The 19,483-nt window shown below is 30.9% G+C and overlaps 10 protein-coding genes across 10 annotated transcripts; 6 read left to right on the forward strand and 4 right to left on the reverse strand.

Moving 5' to 3' along the window:
- Positions 1 to 2,471, forward strand: ASCRUDRAFT_74684 (VHS-domain-containing protein). Its single transcript, XM_020192781.1, has 3 exons — positions 1 to 149; positions 249 to 330; positions 462 to 2,471. The coding sequence occupies exons 1-3, from the start codon at positions 104 to 106 to the stop codon at positions 2,164 to 2,166; spliced, it is 1,833 nt and encodes a 610-aa protein (XP_020048568.1). The 5' UTR covers positions 1 to 103; the 3' UTR covers positions 2,167 to 2,471.
- On the reverse strand, positions 2,429 to 4,087 carry ESC2 (Esc2p; the record flags this gene model as incomplete). The annotated part of the gene is made up of 1 exon (XM_020191627.1): positions 2,429 to 4,087. One exon carries the CDS (start codon positions 4,085 to 4,087, stop codon positions 2,429 to 2,431), a length of 1,659 nt encoding a protein of 552 aa, XP_020048569.1.
- A 43-nt stretch (positions 4,088 to 4,130) lies between these two features.
- ASCRUDRAFT_133574 (uncharacterized protein) lies at positions 4,131 to 5,654 on the forward strand. The gene has a single exon (XM_020189060.1). The coding sequence runs from the start codon at positions 4,392 to 4,394 to the stop codon at positions 5,322 to 5,324; it is 933 nt and encodes a 310-aa protein (XP_020048570.1). The 5' UTR covers positions 4,131 to 4,391; the 3' UTR covers positions 5,325 to 5,654.
- Positions 5,655 to 5,687: 33 nt separating this feature from the next.
- On the reverse strand, positions 5,688 to 6,727 carry CIA1 (iron-sulfur cluster assembly protein CIA1; the record flags this gene model as incomplete). Its single annotated transcript, XM_020192782.1, has 1 exon — positions 5,688 to 6,727. A coding segment is annotated over exon 1 (881 nt), but the record flags the coding sequence as incomplete, so codon positions are not given.
- Positions 6,504 to 9,348, reverse strand: ASCRUDRAFT_133572 (leucine-rich repeat domain-containing protein). Its single transcript, XM_020189059.1, has one exon. The coding sequence runs from the start codon at positions 9,231 to 9,233 to the stop codon at positions 6,834 to 6,836; it is 2,400 nt and encodes a 799-aa protein (XP_020048572.1). The 5' UTR covers positions 9,234 to 9,348; the 3' UTR covers positions 6,504 to 6,833.
- Positions 9,349 to 10,937: 1,589 nt separating this feature from the next.
- On the forward strand, positions 10,938 to 12,023 carry ASCRUDRAFT_69083 (L domain-like protein; the record flags this gene model as incomplete). The annotated part of the gene is made up of 1 exon (XM_020191628.1): positions 10,938 to 12,023. One exon carries the CDS (start codon positions 10,938 to 10,940, stop codon positions 12,021 to 12,023), a length of 1,086 nt encoding a protein of 361 aa, XP_020048573.1.
- Positions 12,024 to 12,348: 325 nt separating this feature from the next.
- BIG1 (Big1p) lies at positions 12,349 to 13,587 on the reverse strand (the record flags this gene model as incomplete). The annotated part of the gene is made up of 1 exon (XM_020191563.1): positions 12,349 to 13,587. The coding sequence occupies one exon, from the start codon at positions 13,585 to 13,587 to the stop codon at positions 12,349 to 12,351; it is 1,239 nt and encodes a 412-aa protein (XP_020048574.1).
- Positions 13,588 to 14,109: 522 nt separating this feature from the next.
- Positions 14,110 to 14,839, forward strand: PEP12 (SNAP receptor PEP12). The gene has a single exon (XM_020192783.1). It carries the CDS (start codon positions 14,249 to 14,251, stop codon positions 14,678 to 14,680), a length of 432 nt encoding a protein of 143 aa, XP_020048575.1. The 5' UTR covers positions 14,110 to 14,248; the 3' UTR covers positions 14,681 to 14,839.
- Positions 14,840 to 14,977: 138 nt separating this feature from the next.
- MSM1 (methionine--tRNA ligase MSM1) lies at positions 14,978 to 16,861 on the forward strand (the record flags this gene model as incomplete). The annotated part of the gene is made up of 2 exons (XM_020195048.1): positions 14,978 to 15,125; positions 15,207 to 16,861. The coding sequence occupies exons 1-2, from the start codon at positions 15,020 to 15,022 to the stop codon at positions 16,859 to 16,861; spliced, it is 1,761 nt and encodes a 586-aa protein (XP_020048576.1). The 5' UTR covers positions 14,978 to 15,019.
- A 376-nt stretch (positions 16,862 to 17,237) lies between these two features.
- ASCRUDRAFT_17097 (CBS-domain-containing protein) lies at positions 17,238 to 19,268 on the forward strand (the record flags this gene model as incomplete). Its single annotated transcript, XM_020189466.1, has 3 exons — positions 17,238 to 18,598; positions 18,695 to 18,989; positions 19,137 to 19,268. Coding segments are annotated over 3 exons (1,788 nt in total), but the record flags the coding sequence as incomplete, so codon positions are not given.
- Between the last annotated feature and the right edge of the window lie 215 nt (positions 19,269 to 19,483).

The raw sequence follows: 19,483 nt of genomic DNA on the forward strand, positions 1-19,483 counted from the left end.
TGTCTCCACCAGATATAATCCAGATTCATCCAGATTCATCCAGAGCAGCTTAGAGCAGATTCGAGCTTTGCTTATTCTTTAGACACACCACAACTGTTTCTAAATGGCTGAAATTCTTCGTACTCCCTCAAAACTAGAGAGAAAGATCCGTATGTGTCGCTATCTTTTGTCACCTTGTTCAGTCGCCCCAGCTGGATCATTAAGCAACTACTAACCACTCCTGTCTTTCGTTTTATATTGCCAATTAGATAGAGCATGTCGAGCCAACGAACCTGATTTGGCCTTGAATTTCGAAATTGCTGATTTGGTAAATGAAAAACAGGGCTCCTAGTATGTTATAAGTGATCTATTATATTCTTATTTACATTTGTAAAGTTTTTTTTTGTTTGTTGATTTTCTAACTTTTTATTATTTTATTGGATTATTTATCTTTTATTGTTTTTATTAAAAATTTTTCTCAGTCCTCGTGAAGCTTCAATTACTGTTGTTAAATTAATTAATAGCAAAGACCCCTTTGTTGCTGTCAATGCTTTAAGTTTATTAGACGTTTTAGTTAAAAATTGTGGGTATCCATTTCATTTACAAATCTCCAGAAAGGAATTCTTAAATGCTTTGGTAAAAAGATTTCCCGAAAGACCTCCATCAAGATACTCAAAGCCACAAAGAGTTATTCTATCTTATATTGAAGAATGGACTCAAACTTTATGTAAAAACTCAAAATATAAAGATGATTTAGGTTTTATCAGAGATATGCATCGTTTATTGGCTTATAAAGGCTACATCTTTCCTGAAATTAAAGATCAAGATTTTGCTGTCTTAAATCCATCTGACAATTTAAAATCAATAGCAGAAATTCAAAAAGAAGAAAGAATTGCAATGTCTGCTAAATTGCAAGAACTAATTAGAAGAGGTAAACCAAGTGATTTAAAAGAAGCAAATAAATTAATGAAAATCATGTCCGGTTTTCAAGATGATGATTCTTTAGTTAGCTCAAAACAAAAAGTAGCTGAAGATTTACAAAAATTGAAAACTAAAGCAGAAATCCTAAACGATATGTTAACTAATTTCCAATCCACCTCAAATAATGACCATTCAAACAGCTCTCTTGAAACAATGAATGAACTATTTAATTCATTGAAAGTAGCTCAACCAAAAATTACAAAATTGATTGAAGAAGAAAGCTCGGATGAAGAAGCTGTCTCAAGATTAATTCAATTAAATGACACCTTTAATTCTTTGACCACAAAATTCGAATTAATAATGAAAAATGATTTTGAATCCGCATCAAAAATTAATATAAATACTTCTAATAATAACAATGTTCAGAACTTGATTGATTTTGGTGACGACGATGATAATAAAGATAACAATAATACCAATACCAATACCAATACCAATACCAATATCAACCCACAACAATCCCAAAATAATGATCTCCTAGATCTATTAGGCGATTTGAATTTAAATGACAACAATCAGCCATCAACCTCGATATCAAACACTCAAAACTCACTAAATGATCTATTTAATCAATCTGGGTCCGTGCATTTATCCATGACTCCTCAAACAACATCAAATAACCAATTCCAACAACAACAGCCTCGAACTTCGGCTTTTGACTCTTTGAAACAACTACAAACTTTAGACATACTAAGTCAAAAACCTTTAAATCAAGGTAATCAATTATCCTTTCAATTACAAAAACAACAAACAGCCCAAAACAATTTGTTTGATTTACTATCGACACCTTCAACAACTACTCAAACATCATATTCTAACTCTAACTCCGACTCTATAATATCACAAGAAATCAACCCTTCTGTGAAGATAACTGCGCATAAATCCGAAAATTTAAAAATAGACTATGAAGTTTTCCGTCAAAATGATAATTTAATAAAAGTTAATGTTTTATTTTCAAATTTATCTTTATTCTCTCAAATTAACAATCTAACAAATTTAATTGCTGTCCCAAAATCTTTAAAACTTGATTTAAATCCTCAATCTAATAATTTTATGAAGCCATCACAAGATAATGGTATTACGCAAATTTTTACTGTAACTAATGTTAAACCAAATAGTCCTGTTAAAATTAAATGGAAATGCAATTATATAATTAATGGTCAATCCATTGAAGAAAGTGGTGTTAATACTTTACCTTTAATTTAAATACAATTTTTGTCTATTGGAATGTCATTAAGCTCCCATTTTTTTTTTTCTTTTGTTCCTTCCATAATTTTTTTTTATATTTAAATTTTTTTTTGAACTTTTTTTCTCGTTCAATAAATCTAATTAAATTAATTTTTTTTTCCAAATGAAGAATCTTAAAAAAATAAAAAAATAAAAAAAAACTCCTTAACATAGTAAATTTACTTGTAGATAAGCAAATGAAAAATCAAACTAATGAATCATTTTTTACAAAAATTGTTTGTTAATTGATTACTACATCAATTGAAAATTCATCTTCTAATTCAGTCTCACCAACACTTTTAGTCAAATCTAATTCTTCATCATCAAACAATAATTTTATAGATTTTATTTTATTTTCTGGTAGATTTTTTTTAGATAAATAAAATTTTGCAATATTAATTAATTTGCTATCAGAATTAACTCTTATATCAGTTCTTTTATTATCAGAACCTCTCAAACCAATTGTGAAATAAGATGATTTTAAATCATCTTGTGAAAGTTGGTCATTATTATTAGTATTATTGTTTTCATTTATCAATAAAATATGATCGTCAATTTCTCCTAATTCCTTCAATTCTTTATTAAAACTTTCCAATTCTTTATCCTCATAATCAACACTATTATTATAGTTAAAACTATTGTTTATAAAAGTATTGTTGTTGTTTTGATCTAATTTTTCCATTTTTTCCATTTTTTCTAGTTTTTCTAGTTTTTCTAGCTTTTCTAATTTTTGAGCCAAAAAGATCTCAGCGCTATCTTTTGTCATTATTTTTAAATTCACATTAGTATTCATTAAAGAAATTAATGGTTGATCAACCTTTAAGTAATTTGGTTTCATATAATCGAATAATTTGACACTATCATTCCATAATAATAAAACCGAATCAAGGCTATAATAAGATCGAAAATATAAGGGAACATAATAATTTTTAGCCAAGTACTTTAAAGTTGTTAAGATGACTTTTTTGAATTTTTTATCGCCAGTAATTTGAATTGTAACAGTCACACCTTCTGTTCCAGGTAAATTAGAGGTTATATGAAAGGAGTAAATTTTCTTGGCCTCAGATTTTAAATCTGGATCATTTTTATCGCCGAAAGTCTGGAAATTGATATCAGTTTGAGGTATCTCTATTATATCATCTTTGTCATCGACCTCGACAATATTTTCCGATGATTTGTGATTAAGAATTCCAATCTCAACCAGTTTTAAAGAGCTTTTCTTGGATTTTTTCAGATGTTTTGAATTTGCTAAACCAGATGAACCGGTTTGATATTTCTCTTTTAAAGCTTTTAATCTTTCATCTATTCCCAAATAATCGTTATCATCAAGGTCTGAACTAGGTATGTTAACAATAGATTGATTGCTAATATTTATAGAATCATCGATATTTATACTATTTTCTTTATTATTTTCATTTTCATTTTCATTTTCATTTCCTATTTTTGTTTCATTTTCCCATGTTTTTAGCTTCCCTCTTTTGACTCTTTTCTTTGAAGTAAAAGTGGATGAATATTTTCGCTTGTAATGTTTTGTTTCATTCAGATCAAGATACAAAGTTGGCTTATAATTTAATATATTTTCCACGTCGAAATCCAAATCACTCTCGATAATTAACATATCATCTTTTATTTTTGTTTTTGTATCCACTGTTTTTAATATCTCGATGTCATTAAGCTCATCTTCACTTGTAATATTGGTCTTAAGCGAGTTATCATTCTGTGTGTCAAAATCAGGAATCTGTGAGCTAAATTTTCTCTTTGCTGGAGGAGCTTCCTGTTTCACAACCAGTGACAAGTTTCTTGCATCCTTTGACTCAGAAGCACTGGACCCGGCTGTCAACTTAGCCACTGGTCGTTTTGGCCTCGAAAGCACGAAGAAATCATCTTCAGATGAAGACATTTCAGCTAAAGCAGTTGGTTCTGATTGTTGCTGGTCCAGATCAAGGACTGAAATAAAAATGAAAAGCCACTGGTTTGGAACATTTAAACACGTGCATATCACATGCCAAAATTAAATTTCAAATAAAAGACGCGGATCAGGGATCGAACCGAGGAGTGATTTGAGGCGATGGCTTTGCTGGTGGAGAAGCAAACCTTTTTTTGCTCTGCTGCTTCTTCTTCTCCTTTTCTTTTCTTTGACCTTTGCTTTTTTTGCTTCCAGCTTCTTCTTTTTCTCCTTTCTCTTTGCCCAATTGCTCATAGTCATGTCTGCTTCAACAAAACAGATTCATGCCAACTTTTCTCCTCTTCCTGATTCTATCCACGATTCCTCTGCTTCTTGCTACTACAACTCCAAAAACTTGATCTCGACTACTCCCACAATTATTACAAAATCTTTGTTCAACATATATCCCTTTTTACTAACTGCCAATGAGTTTCTAAATATCCCTCTATGGACCTCGACTTCATTGAATACCCAGCAGAATTTTTATTATGCTAATTTTTTATTCATTTTTCTTATTAATTTATTTATATTATACCACAATATCTTGGTTATTCCAGGTTTGGTTTTTGTTTCATGTTACGTTATCTGGATAATCAAAAGTTATAATTCCACTAACGATTTTTTCTCAAATGAAAGTCTCATTGATATTCGTATTATCATAGATGATATTAAAACCACAAACACAATAAATACTGATAGCACTACTAGTAATAATATTTCTAATACTCACTTAAATCAAATAAGTGAAGTTAATGAAGCTAGTGAATTGCTCCAGGATACAGAGAATAATTTTGCAATTGTCACTGATCTCTTTGAAGTCATAAACTTATTAAATATTGTAGTAACAAAACTTGAAATTATGTTATGTTTAATATCAATTGATCAATTAAATAATCCTGATTTAACTTTAACAAACCAAAAAAACAATCCTATGGATAATCCTGATATTAATTACAAATTACCAGAAAAAATCGGTAAATTTAGAATAATTCTAACCATTTTTTGTATTTATCCCTTTTTCTATTTGTTCATTTCAAAGAATTTGATGTCTTTAAAAAAATTTGTTTTGATTTTATTAAATATAATTTTTTTTAAAAATTGTCCAATAATAATTTCAACTAAAAACTTATTATGGAGAAGTAAGTATATTAGAATAACAATCAATTTATTAAAAAATTTCTTTATTATATAATCTCTTTAATTCTAATCAATACACCATATTTTAACATTATTATCATCTCCTGCCGTAATAATTTTTTCTTGATTATTAATTTTACAACATGTAACAGAATTAATCTCAAATACGCCATGGCTCAATTCGTTAACCGCCTCAATTACCCAACGTTTATCATTATTATCATCTCGATTTTCATCCACAATCTCTTTATAAACAACTAATTTACCATCTGAGCCAACACTGATTATTCTATTGGAAAATTCGCTCCAATAAATTGAATAAATCGATCTTGTATGAATTATTGGCAACTCATTTTCTAGTTCCCATTCTTCTTTAATTTCAGATTGTAACCTTATAGTTGATGGCAATTGATCCCTTTTATCTTCTATTTTTTCAATTCTTTTCCAAATTTTTATCGTTAAATCATCACTGCAACTTGCCAACCTTATTTCTGTAAATTCATTGTTATTATCTTTGTCATCTTCATCATCTTCATTGTCTTCATCATCATCCTCATCATTATTATTGTCTCTTTTTTTTAATAAGCTCTTTTTCTCAAAATCAGAGCACCAAACTGTCCCCTTGTGCCCAGTTAATTCACAAACACATCTCCAATCATCTCCATCATCAAAGTCTGACTTCCATAATCTCACAGTATCGTCATACGAGCTCGAAGCTAACAATTCTTCAGAGGGATGCCAAACAACATGTTTAACATCTTGGGTATGTTCTTGTAATACCGATATACACTCAAATTCTTCATTGTTATCATCACATTCCCAAATCCAGATGCTCTTATCTCTAGAACACGATGCCAAATAATACCCATTCGACGACCAACTAACACCCTTAATTTCGTTTTCATGACCCTCAATGATTGCCATTAATTCCCAATCATTTGATCCGCCTTGGTTGTCTGGCATTAAAAAATAATCGTAATTGTCTTCCAATGTTTCATTTGGATCATCCGATAATGAATCTTTACCCCAAATCGATATTGTGGAGTCAAAAGAGCCCGCTGCCAATGAAGGGAAAACCCCAGTGGGCTTCCATGCCACCGATCTTATAGACCTCTTGTGTGTCAAATCCAATGAAGTAACCAATGAATAGTTCACAAGATTATAAATGCGAATTGTTTTATCTGACGAAACAGATGCTAGTAAGGGCAATTCCTTATGAACCGACACTGACCACACCTTCTCCTTGTGGCCCCTCAACGTGTGAAGTAGCTTGATGGTCTTACGTTCCTCTCTAGTCATTATGTTCATCAAAATATCGAAAGCTGGTGTATGATAAGAGCTGAGATGGGCTTCTGATTGTTTTTTTGCTGCTTTGCTGAAAAAGATGAGAAAAAATAAAATGTCTTCCATCAGAACTCGAACTGACGTGAAAAAAGGCGCCTTGAAGCACGTTTCAAAGTATATTGCAACCTTTCAAAGATATACAAAATATCTATTTCGTATTTATGTAATATTTAATTAGTATTTGCTATGTATAACCAAAATCGCAGAGTGTGTATTTATCTTAGTATGCTTTCTCCTCGCCCAAGTTCAAGCATTGTTGGAACTTGTTGAAACCACAAAGACTCAATATCCCAGCAGCATCTTTGCAATGCAACGATATCTTCAAGCTATTTTGTTTTGAAAGTTGCAGAAAAAAAATATTGTCCACATCCACTATCTTGTTATTGAATAATTCCAAAGTCCTGAGATTCCTAAGAATACCGAGGTCTAAGTTTTCTATTTTAGATATCTTGTTATTGTTCAAATTCAAGACTTTTAAATTCTTCAACTCTTCAATTCCTTCAATTTTTTCTATTAAATTATTCGACAATTCTAGAACCTGCAAATTATTATTTGTGCTCAAGTTTTCAATTTTGGAAATGTTATTAAAATCTAGCATTAGTTGTTTTAGTTTCTTTAATTCTGATAGCTCCTGATCAAGTCTCTTTATTTGATTTTTGGAAGCCTTTATCCACTCTAAGTTCCTTAGCATCTTAAAGCATTTTAGTGAAACAATCTTGTTTTGCATTATATTAATGCCCCTTAGTTTTGCTAGCCCGTTATCGATGCCTTTTATATGAACAATCTCGTTTTTAAATAAAATCAAATTTTCCAAGTGTTTCAATCCTTGAATATTCAAATTTATCAATTTATTTTTAGATAGATTCAATTTCGTGATATTCATTTCTTTTAAAATTGAAAATTCTCTTATCTTATTACTTGACAAGTTTAATACTTTGAGGTTATTCAACTTACTCAAGCAGCTGCAGTTTACCATTTGAATATTATTGTTATTTAATTTTAAATCATTTAAATCATTTAGATTTAGCAACTCATCTTTGATGCTTTCAATATAATTAAATGACAAATTTAAGTGTTCTAATTTTTTCAATTTATTAAATTTAAAACTGTTGTGAAAACTTTCGAGGCGATTTTGTGATAAATTTAACCATTCTAATTTTTCATTTTCATTTAACCCACTAGAATCTTTATCGATTTCAAACAATCCATTCCCAGATAAATTTAGTATCTTTAAATTTTTTAATGACTCTAGTTCATTACTTAACCGTTTTATATTGTTGTAGGATAAATTCAAACTTGTTAATTGTTCCAAATTTTCCAAATTTTCAATTTTCATAATTCTATTATCGCATAAATCTAGTTGATGTAAGTTTACTAATTTTTTAAATTCTTTAGTAATCGTTTTGATTCTTGAATTTCTTAAACTAAGTATTTTAAGGTTTTTTAATTTTTCAATACCTTTAATGCTTGAAATAGAAGAGTTATTAAGAAGCAAAGTTTCTAAATTGATTAAATTATTAAAAGAATCGCCAAATTCAGTTATTTTAAAATTATTTGATAAATTTAAATACAGTAAATTAGCTAAGTGTTCCAAGTTTTCAATTTTGTCAATTTGATTAAATGATAAATTTAAATCAACTAGGTTGGTTAGGTTATCAAAATTTTCAATTTTGTATAGATTTAAATAAGATAAATCAAGCTTTTTTAGATTGATGAAATTTTTAAAATTATTTATATTCTCAATTTTCTTGATATTAATATTTCTTGATAAATTTAAAGATTCTAGGTTAAATAAAATATTATTGAAATTTTTAAAATTCTTAATTTTATTATTCGACAAGTCTAAATATTTTAAAGACTTTAAATTTGCTAAAGTCAGAACTTTATGGATGTTATTATTAGATAATTTTAGTATTTTTAATTTGTTGTTATTATTATTGTTATTATCGAGCAATTCGTTTAGCAAAAGATCTAAATTTGTGATATTAAGACTATTTAAATATAATTTAGTAATATTTTGTTTAAATAACGAAATAAATTGAATGAGATTGTCATCATTAGGAATAGTATTATTACTATCGATATTGCTATCGTTATTATTATAATTGTTATTGTAATAGTTTAGTTTGTCATTGGAATAATGAAATTTAATTGAAATACTATTAATTTTATTTAAATTGTGGAGAAATTGTAAATTTGAACCCGAAATGGTTTGAAATTGGTTCAAGATAATAGGGTCAAATATAAAATTAATCTGATCAATATAAGGATAAATCAGACTGGAGAATTCTGAAAAATCTAGCATTGTAAAAGTTAAAAAAGCGTTTTTACTATTGCTTAATTTGGAGATAGTATTGGGATTGTTAATTCTATTGGTATTGTTCGAACAAATTAAATCATTAAACTCATTTGACTGGTTGTAGTCAGAAGAGGATTTATAATAAACCAAGATTTTTTTGTAAAATAGCCTTGAGGCAATGCAAGAGACATTTTTGTTACTTGATATCGTGAATAACCATATTATATCAATGGGCAAAGACTGGAGTATATGCTGTAGGATATGAGGAGGAAAATATAAAGATTGAATAGTTGAACATGAGCTTGAAAAAGAGTTTTCCATTTTTAATATAAGGAAACTCTGTGAGTTAGAAACAGCAAAAGAAAAGTGATAAAGTATGAATTTGAAATTAGAAATTATCAATAGAGGATAGAACAAGTCATGTTTAAATAGCTCTATAGAAAGAAGAAAGAGTAAATTTTCTTTTCGTTTTCAAGGAAACAAAAGTAAAAAAGGGTAGAGTAAGAGAATTATAAAATATAAATTATTAAAAGCACCTACAGTAGTTGAAACTAGAAAAACCTGCCAGTAGAAAAAGTAGATGGGTTGGAAACTAAATAATTAATATTATACTGGGAACAACATAGTTTCTGAGGTATATTTCTGGTGCAATATTCAATTAGATTAAACTCATGCTCTAACATTCTGGGGGGAACCACACGTTGTAACCTCGCAGGCCCTTCAATTGCAGCAGAAGAGAGACTGCACCCACCCAAAGAGCAGACCTGAATCAAGAGAGCAATATAACCTCACCATTCGAATGATTATATCAACGCCCGAAAAGGCTCGAATTCTTCAAAACCAGTGCAAAAGAACAGCAGGCAGCAGCCAATCAGAAACCGTGTTTTAAAGCCAGCGCGGCGGATGATATAAGCACGTCAAAGAACGCATGTACACGCGTGGAATGTGCTCTTGCGCGGTGTTGCGTCATTGAAGCATGTATACGCGTTTTCACACAGTACTGAGCAAGCAAAACACAATAATGGTACCAAACTCTAAATGGGAGCATTTCGAATTGGTTTTTAAAACCTGGATTTTGATTTATTTGTTATTTTCATTGTGGGTGGTCTTTTTCTGGTTTCTTTTTGATTGTATTTGCTCTTTCATTTGTATCTGCTATCTCTTTTCCATTTGCTAGACTTGCTGCTTGTGGTTGGCGATTGGAAAATGAACAATAGCTCCTCTTCACATTAACCATTTAGGACCTCACTTTTCTTCGCCTCTGCTCTTATTCTTTCCTGGATAATGCTCGATAACAAATCTCTCACAAGATTACCTCCTCATATTCAACACGAAATATTCAAATCTTTGCCATTAGCCCAATTACTTCTACTATCGCTTCATTCTAATTATTCGCTATCATCTGAAGCTTTTGGTGTTTTGTTCAACGATGTGGTCCTTCATAATGACCTGCGACCATTTGATATCTTCAATTGCAGTAGAATAACTGGTCGTTCAATTTATTTTGCGTATCAACATGGTTTTTTCCACAAATTTTTGATACTTCATTTAAAGGATCTTTCCTTATTAATTAATTATTTCCTACGCTTCTTCAATTGTATCAAAAATTTAAATATTTTCCTTACTTCTACAACGCATCCGCAACTCTTAAATACATTGTTAATTCAAAAATCAATCAATTTTTCAAATCTCTCATTAAAAACCTTTAAAATTTTCTTGTCTTCTTTATTCATGCAATTAGGTGATGATTCAGTAATTGAGATTTACAAACATGTTCTAACTAATCCTCTACACAGCATAATTGCCTTGGATATTAAGGCACACGCTAGAGATCTCATTGAATTAAACAGCATTTCATTTCGTACTTTTAGATATCTAAAATATTTAAATCTATCATTAAACAGTTTAGAATCAATTCAAAAAAACATCAACACTTTAATTTTTTTGCAAGATTTAAATTTATCCTATAATTTTATTAATAAAATTCAAAACTTGGATAATTTAGTCCATTTAAATTCTTTAAATATGTGCCATAATTCATTACTGAAAATCGAAAATTTAGATAATTTACTTGAGCTAAAGACATTAAACCTATCCTTTAACAGATTTGATAAATTTGAAAATTTATCTCATTTAGCAAATTCTTTACACAACTTGAATTTGGCCAGATCAATTGTGCCATATTTATCCGAAGAAGAACATGAACATGAACATGAACATGAACATGAACATGAAGAGGAATGGGAGCCATTATCTTTTGAGAATCAATCATATTTATTTGGTTTTTTAGACCCAAATTTTTTCAATCATACCAATAGAATGAACAATGTTTTGGCCGACAATTCACTCCTTAATCATACGGAGTCTGATATAATAAACACAGAAGATGATACAGAAAACAGTACACATATGACTCATGATTATAATACTCAAAGATTAATAGATTCAGTTTCCTGTATAAATGAATTGATAAATTTAAAATCATTTAATATCAGCGAATCTCCACAATTTTTCAACACTTTACCTTTTTCAAATGAGCATAAATTTCCATTCAATAACTTGAAAAAATTGACTCATTTAGATATTAAATTTTGCGATTTATTTAGAATCGATTTATCCTCATTAACCAAGTTAGAATCTTTAAATCTTAGTGGTAATCATTTTGGTGGCATTTCACTCTTTGATGACTTTCCTATAAGATATGTTTTTTTCTTTAAATTACACAACAGTAATTTGAAAAAATTAAATTTATCAAACAATAATATCAAATCAATTGACGATGTAATTAGTTTAAACAAAAATCATATTCTAGATTTAGAAATGTTGGACTTAAGCAATAATTATATTCAAACAGTTCAAGATATCAACGTATTTGAAAAATTAAAAAAATTAAATCTAAGAGGCAATAAAATTAGGAAAATTAATTATAATCAATTAAATCAATTAAAAAACTTGGAAAAAATTTTAATTGATAGTGAATCATTGAAAAAATTAATATTGAAAAATAGATTCAATATTTTAAGATCTAGAAAGAAAAAAAAGGTTTCAAAAAATGTTTTGAATAAAATAGTTGAATATAGAATTAAAAATTCTTATTTTTCAATGCTTTGAAAATAATTTTAAAAACAACATACTTTTTATTTATGATTGGAGAAAGGTTTCTTATTTCGTGTTTAATATTTATATTTGTATTTATTTTTTTTCATTCTTCATTTCTACTTTGTTTTTCTTTTTATGCATTGACTTTGAATATTTATTTGAGTATCTATTTAGCGTTTTTTTTTTTATCTATTTAGTGGGTTATTTATTGAACTATTTACTTGTGTTGCTATGTATGAAATCTTTTGACGTTTGTTTTTCCTTTCATTTAATTTTTGATTTAACTCATAAAATTGGTGGAGTTGACATCACTTATTTATAGTATTTATATTTATGATTATAATATTTTGCCTTTATTAATATCAAATCTTTTTTTTTGTTTTGATTTGAAAAATTTAAATATAGTTGAGATGAAATGGAAAAAAATGGATAAAGCGATAGTTAGTAGCAAGATTAATATAAAATTTTCATTTTCAATCAAGAAGTCTTTATTTAATAAGTGGATTTCCTTTTTTCTATCATTTTTTCTATCATTTTTAATTGATTCCAAGATATTTTTAGGTTTAAAGGTTGGTTTTGACATTTCGTAATTAATTTTATCATTTTTTTCAACTTCTTGAAATCTTTCATCTTTTAATGTTATATCAGGGAAGATATCTAAAAACTTATCACTGATTTTTTTAAAATTTTTAAAATTTTTAAGTAATTGATATTGATTAATATTATCTTTAATTTTATTATTTTGCTTATTATTATTATCATTATTATTATTGTTGTTGTTGTTGTTGTTGTCGTTGTTGTCGTTGTTGTTTCTTAAAAATTTAGTGAAAAATTCAAAAGAGTTTTCATCGACAGTTGTTGTATTTAATGAAGTTAGAAAAATTGAATGGTATGGAGTAGGTAGTTTTCTTATAATTTTCTTTAATATTAAATCATTTTCTTGTAGTCTGAAATTTCGCAAATGATAATTGTTTGTAGGCAATTTTGAGAAATTGATTAAAATGATTTTTGTTCTTGTATCAATATAATGTGGAACAGAATCATCATCATCACCATCGTCTTGATTAACGTGAATGATCTCAGCATTGCAATTTCTAATGATGTAGTTTGATATTTTTTTATTGAAAAAATCAGTTGAAGGCGATTCAGCAAAAGGAAAGGTTAGAACAGTCGAAAAGGAGTCCAAGTAGGATATCAAATTAGGAACATTGTCATAGTTTTTCAAGTCAGTTAGTGTCAAACCAGGTTGGTTTATCAAAATAAAAGAATTTGAGGAACATGAAGAGATTAGCTGTTTTGAGAGTTTCAAGATATCGTCGATGGGATAAGGATTGGGCTTGATTCTGGGGACCTTTGGCAACAATCCAGGAATCAACTTGGCTGAAGACACTATCAATGGAGGATTGACAAGCTCAGGAGACTGGAAGAGCTCAGGTCCAGCACTTTCTTGCTGGAGATCATTGCTGTAAGCATTGCTGTGAGCATTGGCTGGTGGATGGTGCTGGTGTTGGGGGAGAGAAGAAAGAACAGCAACAGCTAAACCCACGATAAGAAGAAGGTGTTTCCAGAACCACATTGCAAAACCAACAACAGCACAGTAGTCTTACGAGCCTGAGAAGAGCAGAAGAAGCAGAAGAAGCAGAGGAAAAAGAACTTCGCCAACGCTGTCATCTGATGCTCTATCCGATAAGGCTCAGAATGTGCTTTCTTATCCTTCCATCTCTTTATCTCTCTCTTTATCTTCTTTCCATCCATCTACAAACCACTTCTGCTGCTATAAAATGTCCTTCAGAGACTCCTCCTTCTCCCAGGACTTGGAAGGCCAACACCAGGCTGCCAACAATCAGCAATACCACGACGAGCACGACGCCAGCTTCGACAAGTTGGTGGAAGACATCTCCAACTTAATCTTCGATATCAACAACAACAACCTCTCGATTGAGAAGTTCATTGCCACTTTGGACTCCAGAAAAGATGATTTCACAAAAAACAACAAAAATCTGGTATCCATCGAGAACAGGCTCGTTGAGTTGATTGATCAATCAACAAACAAGTTCTTTGAGCTTAACAACTACAAGAAAAGACTAGCCAATATAAGTAGCGAAAATGAATTCTATTTGAACAAATCACAGCTATTCAAGAGGGAAAAAATATTGAATGAGATTAAAAACTCGCTAGAGCTGTTCCAAAAAAACCAAAAAAATTTCTCAAGCCTATCAAAGATACTAAATAAACAGATGAAGTCCACTCTAGAGGAAACTCCATCATCACAAATCAGTGTTCTTGAGGGCGAAAACAACAACGACCATAATAACCTTGACCAGAATGATCAGATAATAGTCGAGGTGGATCCCATCAACAGACATGAGTTCATTCATCAGCAAAACTTGATCATTGAGAGAGAAAACGAAATCCAAACCATCGAAAGTGGAATCACTGAGCTAAATGAGATATTCAATGATTTAAGCAACATAATTCAAGAACAAGGCATTGTTCTCGACAATATTGAAGCAAATCTTTACACATACAGTGACAATGTTCAAGATGCCCACAGAGAATTGAGAAAAGCCAGCTATTACCAAAAGAGATCTAGAGGCAAACAGTTTTGTTTCTTGGTGGTGTTGATGGTTATCTTGTTTTTGATTCTCGTAGCAATGGTTCTTGGTTAACTGCTTGTCTTGTTTTATATATTGTTATTTTTTTATCTTCATCATATCCATCTGTGTATGAAATGTCTTTTCTAATAGTGTTTTATTTTGCTTCTCATTTCCTCTGTTTTATACACATTTTTTATATAGAATAATGCAAGAACAATTTTGATCTCTTCTAGGACTATTTATTCTTTGTAGCTTTCTTATTTTCTTTGCATTCAACAATTGGTTTTGAAATGACTGATTTCCGAAAGAAAATTCCACATCCGATTTATTGTTAACTTTGTTTTCAAATCATTTCTTTCGTTCTATAAACTTTTACTCAACTGCTGAAGAAAGCTTCTTTAAAAGTGCAAAATGTTTAACAAAATGAGCATAATCAACAAAGGCATTCTTACTCATTCGTTTAAGAATATCAATCGCAATTTCAATAAGAATCCAGAAATAGCCTATACAATTAGAGGTTTCCACAATAATTCCATATACAATAATAAATCGATTAATACTGTCACCAATACTCAGAAAATCGAAAAGAAAATTGAAGAGAAAATTCCATCGCCCCTTTACATAACAACTCCAATTTTTTATGTTAATGCTGAACCACATTTAGGCCATTTATATTCAATGCTACTATGTGATATTAGAAACCGATGGGAATTATTGTCAGGTAAACAATCGTATTTTACAACTGGAACTGACGAACATGGTTTCAAAGTCCAAATCGCTTCAATAGAAAAGGGATATGATAATCCAAAGAAATTTGTTGATGAATTATCTTTGACTTTTAAAAACTTGGCTGATGCTGCTAATGTTAAATATGATCGATTTATAAGAACTACCGACAGTGATCATTATGATACTGTTAAATTTTTTTGGAATTTATTATTAAAGAAAAAATATATATACAAGGGTGAACATTCTGGTTGGTATTCAATATCTGATGAAACATTTTATCCAGAGAATGCAATCGAGGAAAAAATTAACATCCAGACTCAAAGGAAGATGATGCTATCAAAGGAGACAGGCAAGGAGGTTACATTTGAAAAAGAGATTAATTACTACTTCAAATTGAGCGAGTTTTACAAAGACATTTTAAAAATTCTTGAAAAGAAACACGATTTTATCATTCCACGTTCAAGGCAAGATGAATTAATTAGTGAATTGAAAAAAATGGGGAAATTAGATGATTTGAGTATTTCAAGACCTTCATCAAGACTACAATGGGGAATTCCTGTACCAAATGATCCATCTCAAACGATTTATGTCTGGTTCGATGCATTGCTCAGTTATTTAACTGGCGCAGCATATCCATCAAAAAAATTTAAAAGTAAATGGCCTGCAATTCATCTAATTGGAAAGGATATTATCAGATTCCACTGTATTTACTGGATTGGGTTTTTAAAAGCCGCCAATATAACGCTTCCTCAGCAGGTTATCATCCATGGGCATTGGTTATCAAATGGTATCAAAATGTCAAAATCAATTGGCAATGTTGTTGATCCCATTGATATTATCAAGTATTATGGGATTGATCCTGTTCGGTTTTTTTTAAGTGAAACGTCGGTTTTAGAACATGATGGGGACTTTACTGAAGAAAGATTGTTTGATTCAAGAGAAAAATTGATTAGTAAATATTCAAATTTGTTGATGAGGTCTTGTGGTTCCAATTTCGACATCCAGAGGGCATTGGAAAGATATGGCAAGATGAATCTTAGCAGAATCAAAATGGAAGAATTTCCATTGTTTGACAAGTCTGTGATTGAGGAAATCAAGCAACTACAAGACGAATTGAACCAATTGGCCAAAAACATTGGCAAATCGATGGAGAATTTCAACTTGCATTCAGTAACCAATAACTTCATAAGGATATTGAGTCGAAGCAACAACTTGTTCCAACTCTGTGAGCCCTGGAAGCTTGGAGAGCTGCGTGAGCACCAGGACTTGGTGATCTACTTGAGCACTGAAACTGTCAGGATCTTGTCCATAACAATGCAGCACGTCATTCCAGAGTTGAGCAACGCTGTGTTGGATCGATTGAAGGTTGTTAGAACCAGAAGAACCATTGAGTTTGCCAGAGTTGGTGCTGATGAGGCCTATGGTGCCTCAGCCAATCGAGGAGGCGACCATCCCATCACCAGAATCACTAAAAGAACCAGCAGCTATCCAGACATAACCATCAAGCACCAGAAGGCCAGCTAGTGTTCTCCAGTGTTGTGTAGTCCTGTATCTAGTCTATATTCTCGCCAACTCTAAGCTCTGTACATATATTACATATATGGTTCTGTCCGCCAACTGAAATTGGAACTTTTGTAAACAAATCCAGAATTCCTGATTAAGTTTCCACTGCTCTGTCAGCAAATAGCCCTTCTCATCTCTCTGTCTTATTGTCCTGGTGCTCCCCAAACAACACACCAGCTCTACATTGCACTGCTACTGACCCTCGCCTTGTCCAAAAACATCTTTGCTTGTTTTTATGTCGTTGTCCTCCTCTCGAAACACCTCCAGAAGGTCTGGCAGACCTGCTTCAGCCATCTCCTCCACTTTATCGTCCCACGCAGAATCAAACAATCTCTCTGAGTCAAGAAAGAGACAGTCCAAGAGAGATGAAGCCATTAGAAGAAGAATTGATAGCGAGCTATCCAAAAAACGCAAAGAACATGTTGCCTCCAGAAACTCTAGAAAACAGTCAAAGGGTGCTCCTGGCACAGTTCTGTCTCTAAGACCAAACGATCCTGTTATTTCAAAGCCTTTTGCAACTGTTTATGAGGTTGCTCAATTGATGGCCTCAAAGCGAGAAAACTGCATATTAGTGGTTGATGAAAACAACCATTTATTGGGAATTTTTACTGCAAAAGATTTAGCCTTTAGAGTTGTTGGGAAGGGTCTTAATGCCCAAGTTATCACAATTGATCAAATAATGACAAAGAGTCCAATGTGTGCATCCAGTGATACTCTAGCTTCAGATGCTTTGAATTTAATGGTTCAAAAGGGTTTCAGACATTTGCCAATTCTAGACAAATCAAATCAAATTGTTGGTGTATTGGATATAACAAAATGCTACAACGAAGCTATGGAAAGATTAGAAAAAGTATACAACTCATCTAAAAAATTATACGATGCCTTAAGTAATGTCAATGCTGAAATTGGTCTACAACAACAGCCTTTGCAAGTAATTCAATATTTTGAAAGCTTAAAACAAATCATGAATGGTCCAACTTTAGAAAGCGTATTAGATGATATGACAACTTTGCCTGTTTATGTTAACATTAAATCCAATGTCTATGAGGCTGCTTTACTTATGGTTCAAAAGAGAACCACTGCTGTATTAGTAAAGGATTTGAATAATAATGAGGTATCTGGAATCTTTACCTCGAAGGATGTTGTACTAAGAGTAATAGCTGCTGGTTTGGATCCAAAGACTTGCAGTGTGGTACGAGTTATGACTCCTCAACCTGATTGTGCATCAAAGGATATGACTATTCATCAAGCATTGAGACAAATGTTTGAAGGTCGTTATTTGAATTTGCCTGTTATAGAGGATAATGAGATTATTGGAATTGTTGAAGTCTTAAAATTGACATATGCAACTTTGAATCAAATTAAAACAATCCAAACTCCTGATGATTACTCTCAAGAAAATACGAATATGAATATGAATAGCTATGACAATACTAACAATGATAATCCAAATCAAGTTGGCGGTGGTCCAGTTTGGAATAAATTTTGGACCTCATTAGATGATACAGATTCAATGCATTCAGATAGCTACATAGATACAAGTTATTATGAACCACCTTCACTAACAATGCCAAAAATTTCTCAAAACGAGTTAGATCAATTCAATTTATTATCTAGTGAGGTTAGACCCGAAGATTCAATTTCAAGAATCAACAGCAATAACAATTCAAGTGCTAATCTCAATAAACTAGAAAATAAGTTAAATAAGATCGATAATAACCAACTTTTGCCAGATGAATTTCTTGATCTCAAATTGAAAAATTCAGCTGGTCTGGGTTCATTATCGATTGCAAGGGAAGAAGAAACAACATTTTCCTTCAAATTCAAATCCCCATTGGGCAGAGCATCAAGAATAACATTTAAACCCAAAGATGGTATTTTGGAATTGAGAAACTTAATTAATCAAAAGATCTTTGAAAAGGAGTTTACAATGATTGGAGGAAAGAAAAAATATGCGATTTCTTATCTTGATGATGAAAATGATTTGATCTCAATTACAACTGATCAAGATTTAATTGATTGTGTTGTTATAAATAAAAATTCTGGTAAAGAAAAGGCAGATATTTTTATCCATGACCCCAATGACTCTGTGGAAAGAATTTTGAAAAGCTATTCAACAGGTGATGGCAGCAAAATCGACAACTCTCAAAAAATGAAGAGTTCAAAACAAATGAAGGAAAGAAATAGAATGAAAGAAGCTGAAGAGTTGGTCAAAATGGACAGGATAAAAGAAAAGGAGAAAAAACTTAAAAAACAAACCAAGCAGACTCGTTCAGATATTCATTATATAACTGGGGTGCCCAATGAGCTTTTGTTGCCAGCAGCATTGATAACTCTTGCTGCATCTGTGTTGATTGTGTTCTCTGTTAACCACCGAAGATAGCACGCCTGGTGGAATTGCATCCGTAGTTGTATTGCATTCGTTGTTGTATTGTTTATATATTGGTTTTTCATTAATCTACTGTTTTATATTTTTATATTTTTTTATGTTTTTATTCTCCAACGCTACACAAAAGCAGCAGAAGCAGCAGGAGCGGGAGTTTCCAAATCTGAAAGTTTTCAGAACGACCGATAGTGAGTCAT

Source organism: Ascoidea rubescens (assembly GCF_001661345.1).
Source record: "Ascoidea rubescens DSM 1968 unplaced genomic scaffold ASCRUscaffold_3, whole genome shotgun sequence".
Taxonomy (NCBI): domain Eukaryota; kingdom Fungi; phylum Ascomycota; class Saccharomycetes; order Ascoideales; family Ascoideaceae; genus Ascoidea; species Ascoidea rubescens.

Excerpts from the sequence above, each read along its gene's own strand:
- ASCRUDRAFT_133572 (XM_020189059.1), bottom strand. The coding sequence starts at position 9,233 with ATGGAAAACTCTTTTTCAAGCTCATGTTCAACTATTCAATCTTTATAT.
- ASCRUDRAFT_74684 (XM_020192781.1), top strand. The coding sequence starts at position 104 with ATGGCTGAAATTCTTCGTACTCCCTCAAAACTAGAGAGAAAGATCC. Across the intron at positions 150-248 it reads AAAACTAGAGAGAAAGATCC|ATAGAGCATGTCGAGCCAAC; the intron begins GTATGTGTCGCT and ends ATTGCCAATTAG. Across the intron at positions 331-461 it reads AATGAAAAACAGGGCTCCTA|TCCTCGTGAAGCTTCAATTA; the intron begins GTATGTTATAAG and ends AATTTTTCTCAG.
- PEP12 (XM_020192783.1), top strand. The coding sequence starts at position 14,249 with ATGAAGTCCACTCTAGAGGAAACTCCATCATCACAAATCAGTGTTCTT.
- ASCRUDRAFT_133574 (XM_020189060.1), top strand. The coding sequence starts at position 4,392 with ATGTCTGCTTCAACAAAACAGATTCATGCCAACTTTTCTCCTCTTCCT.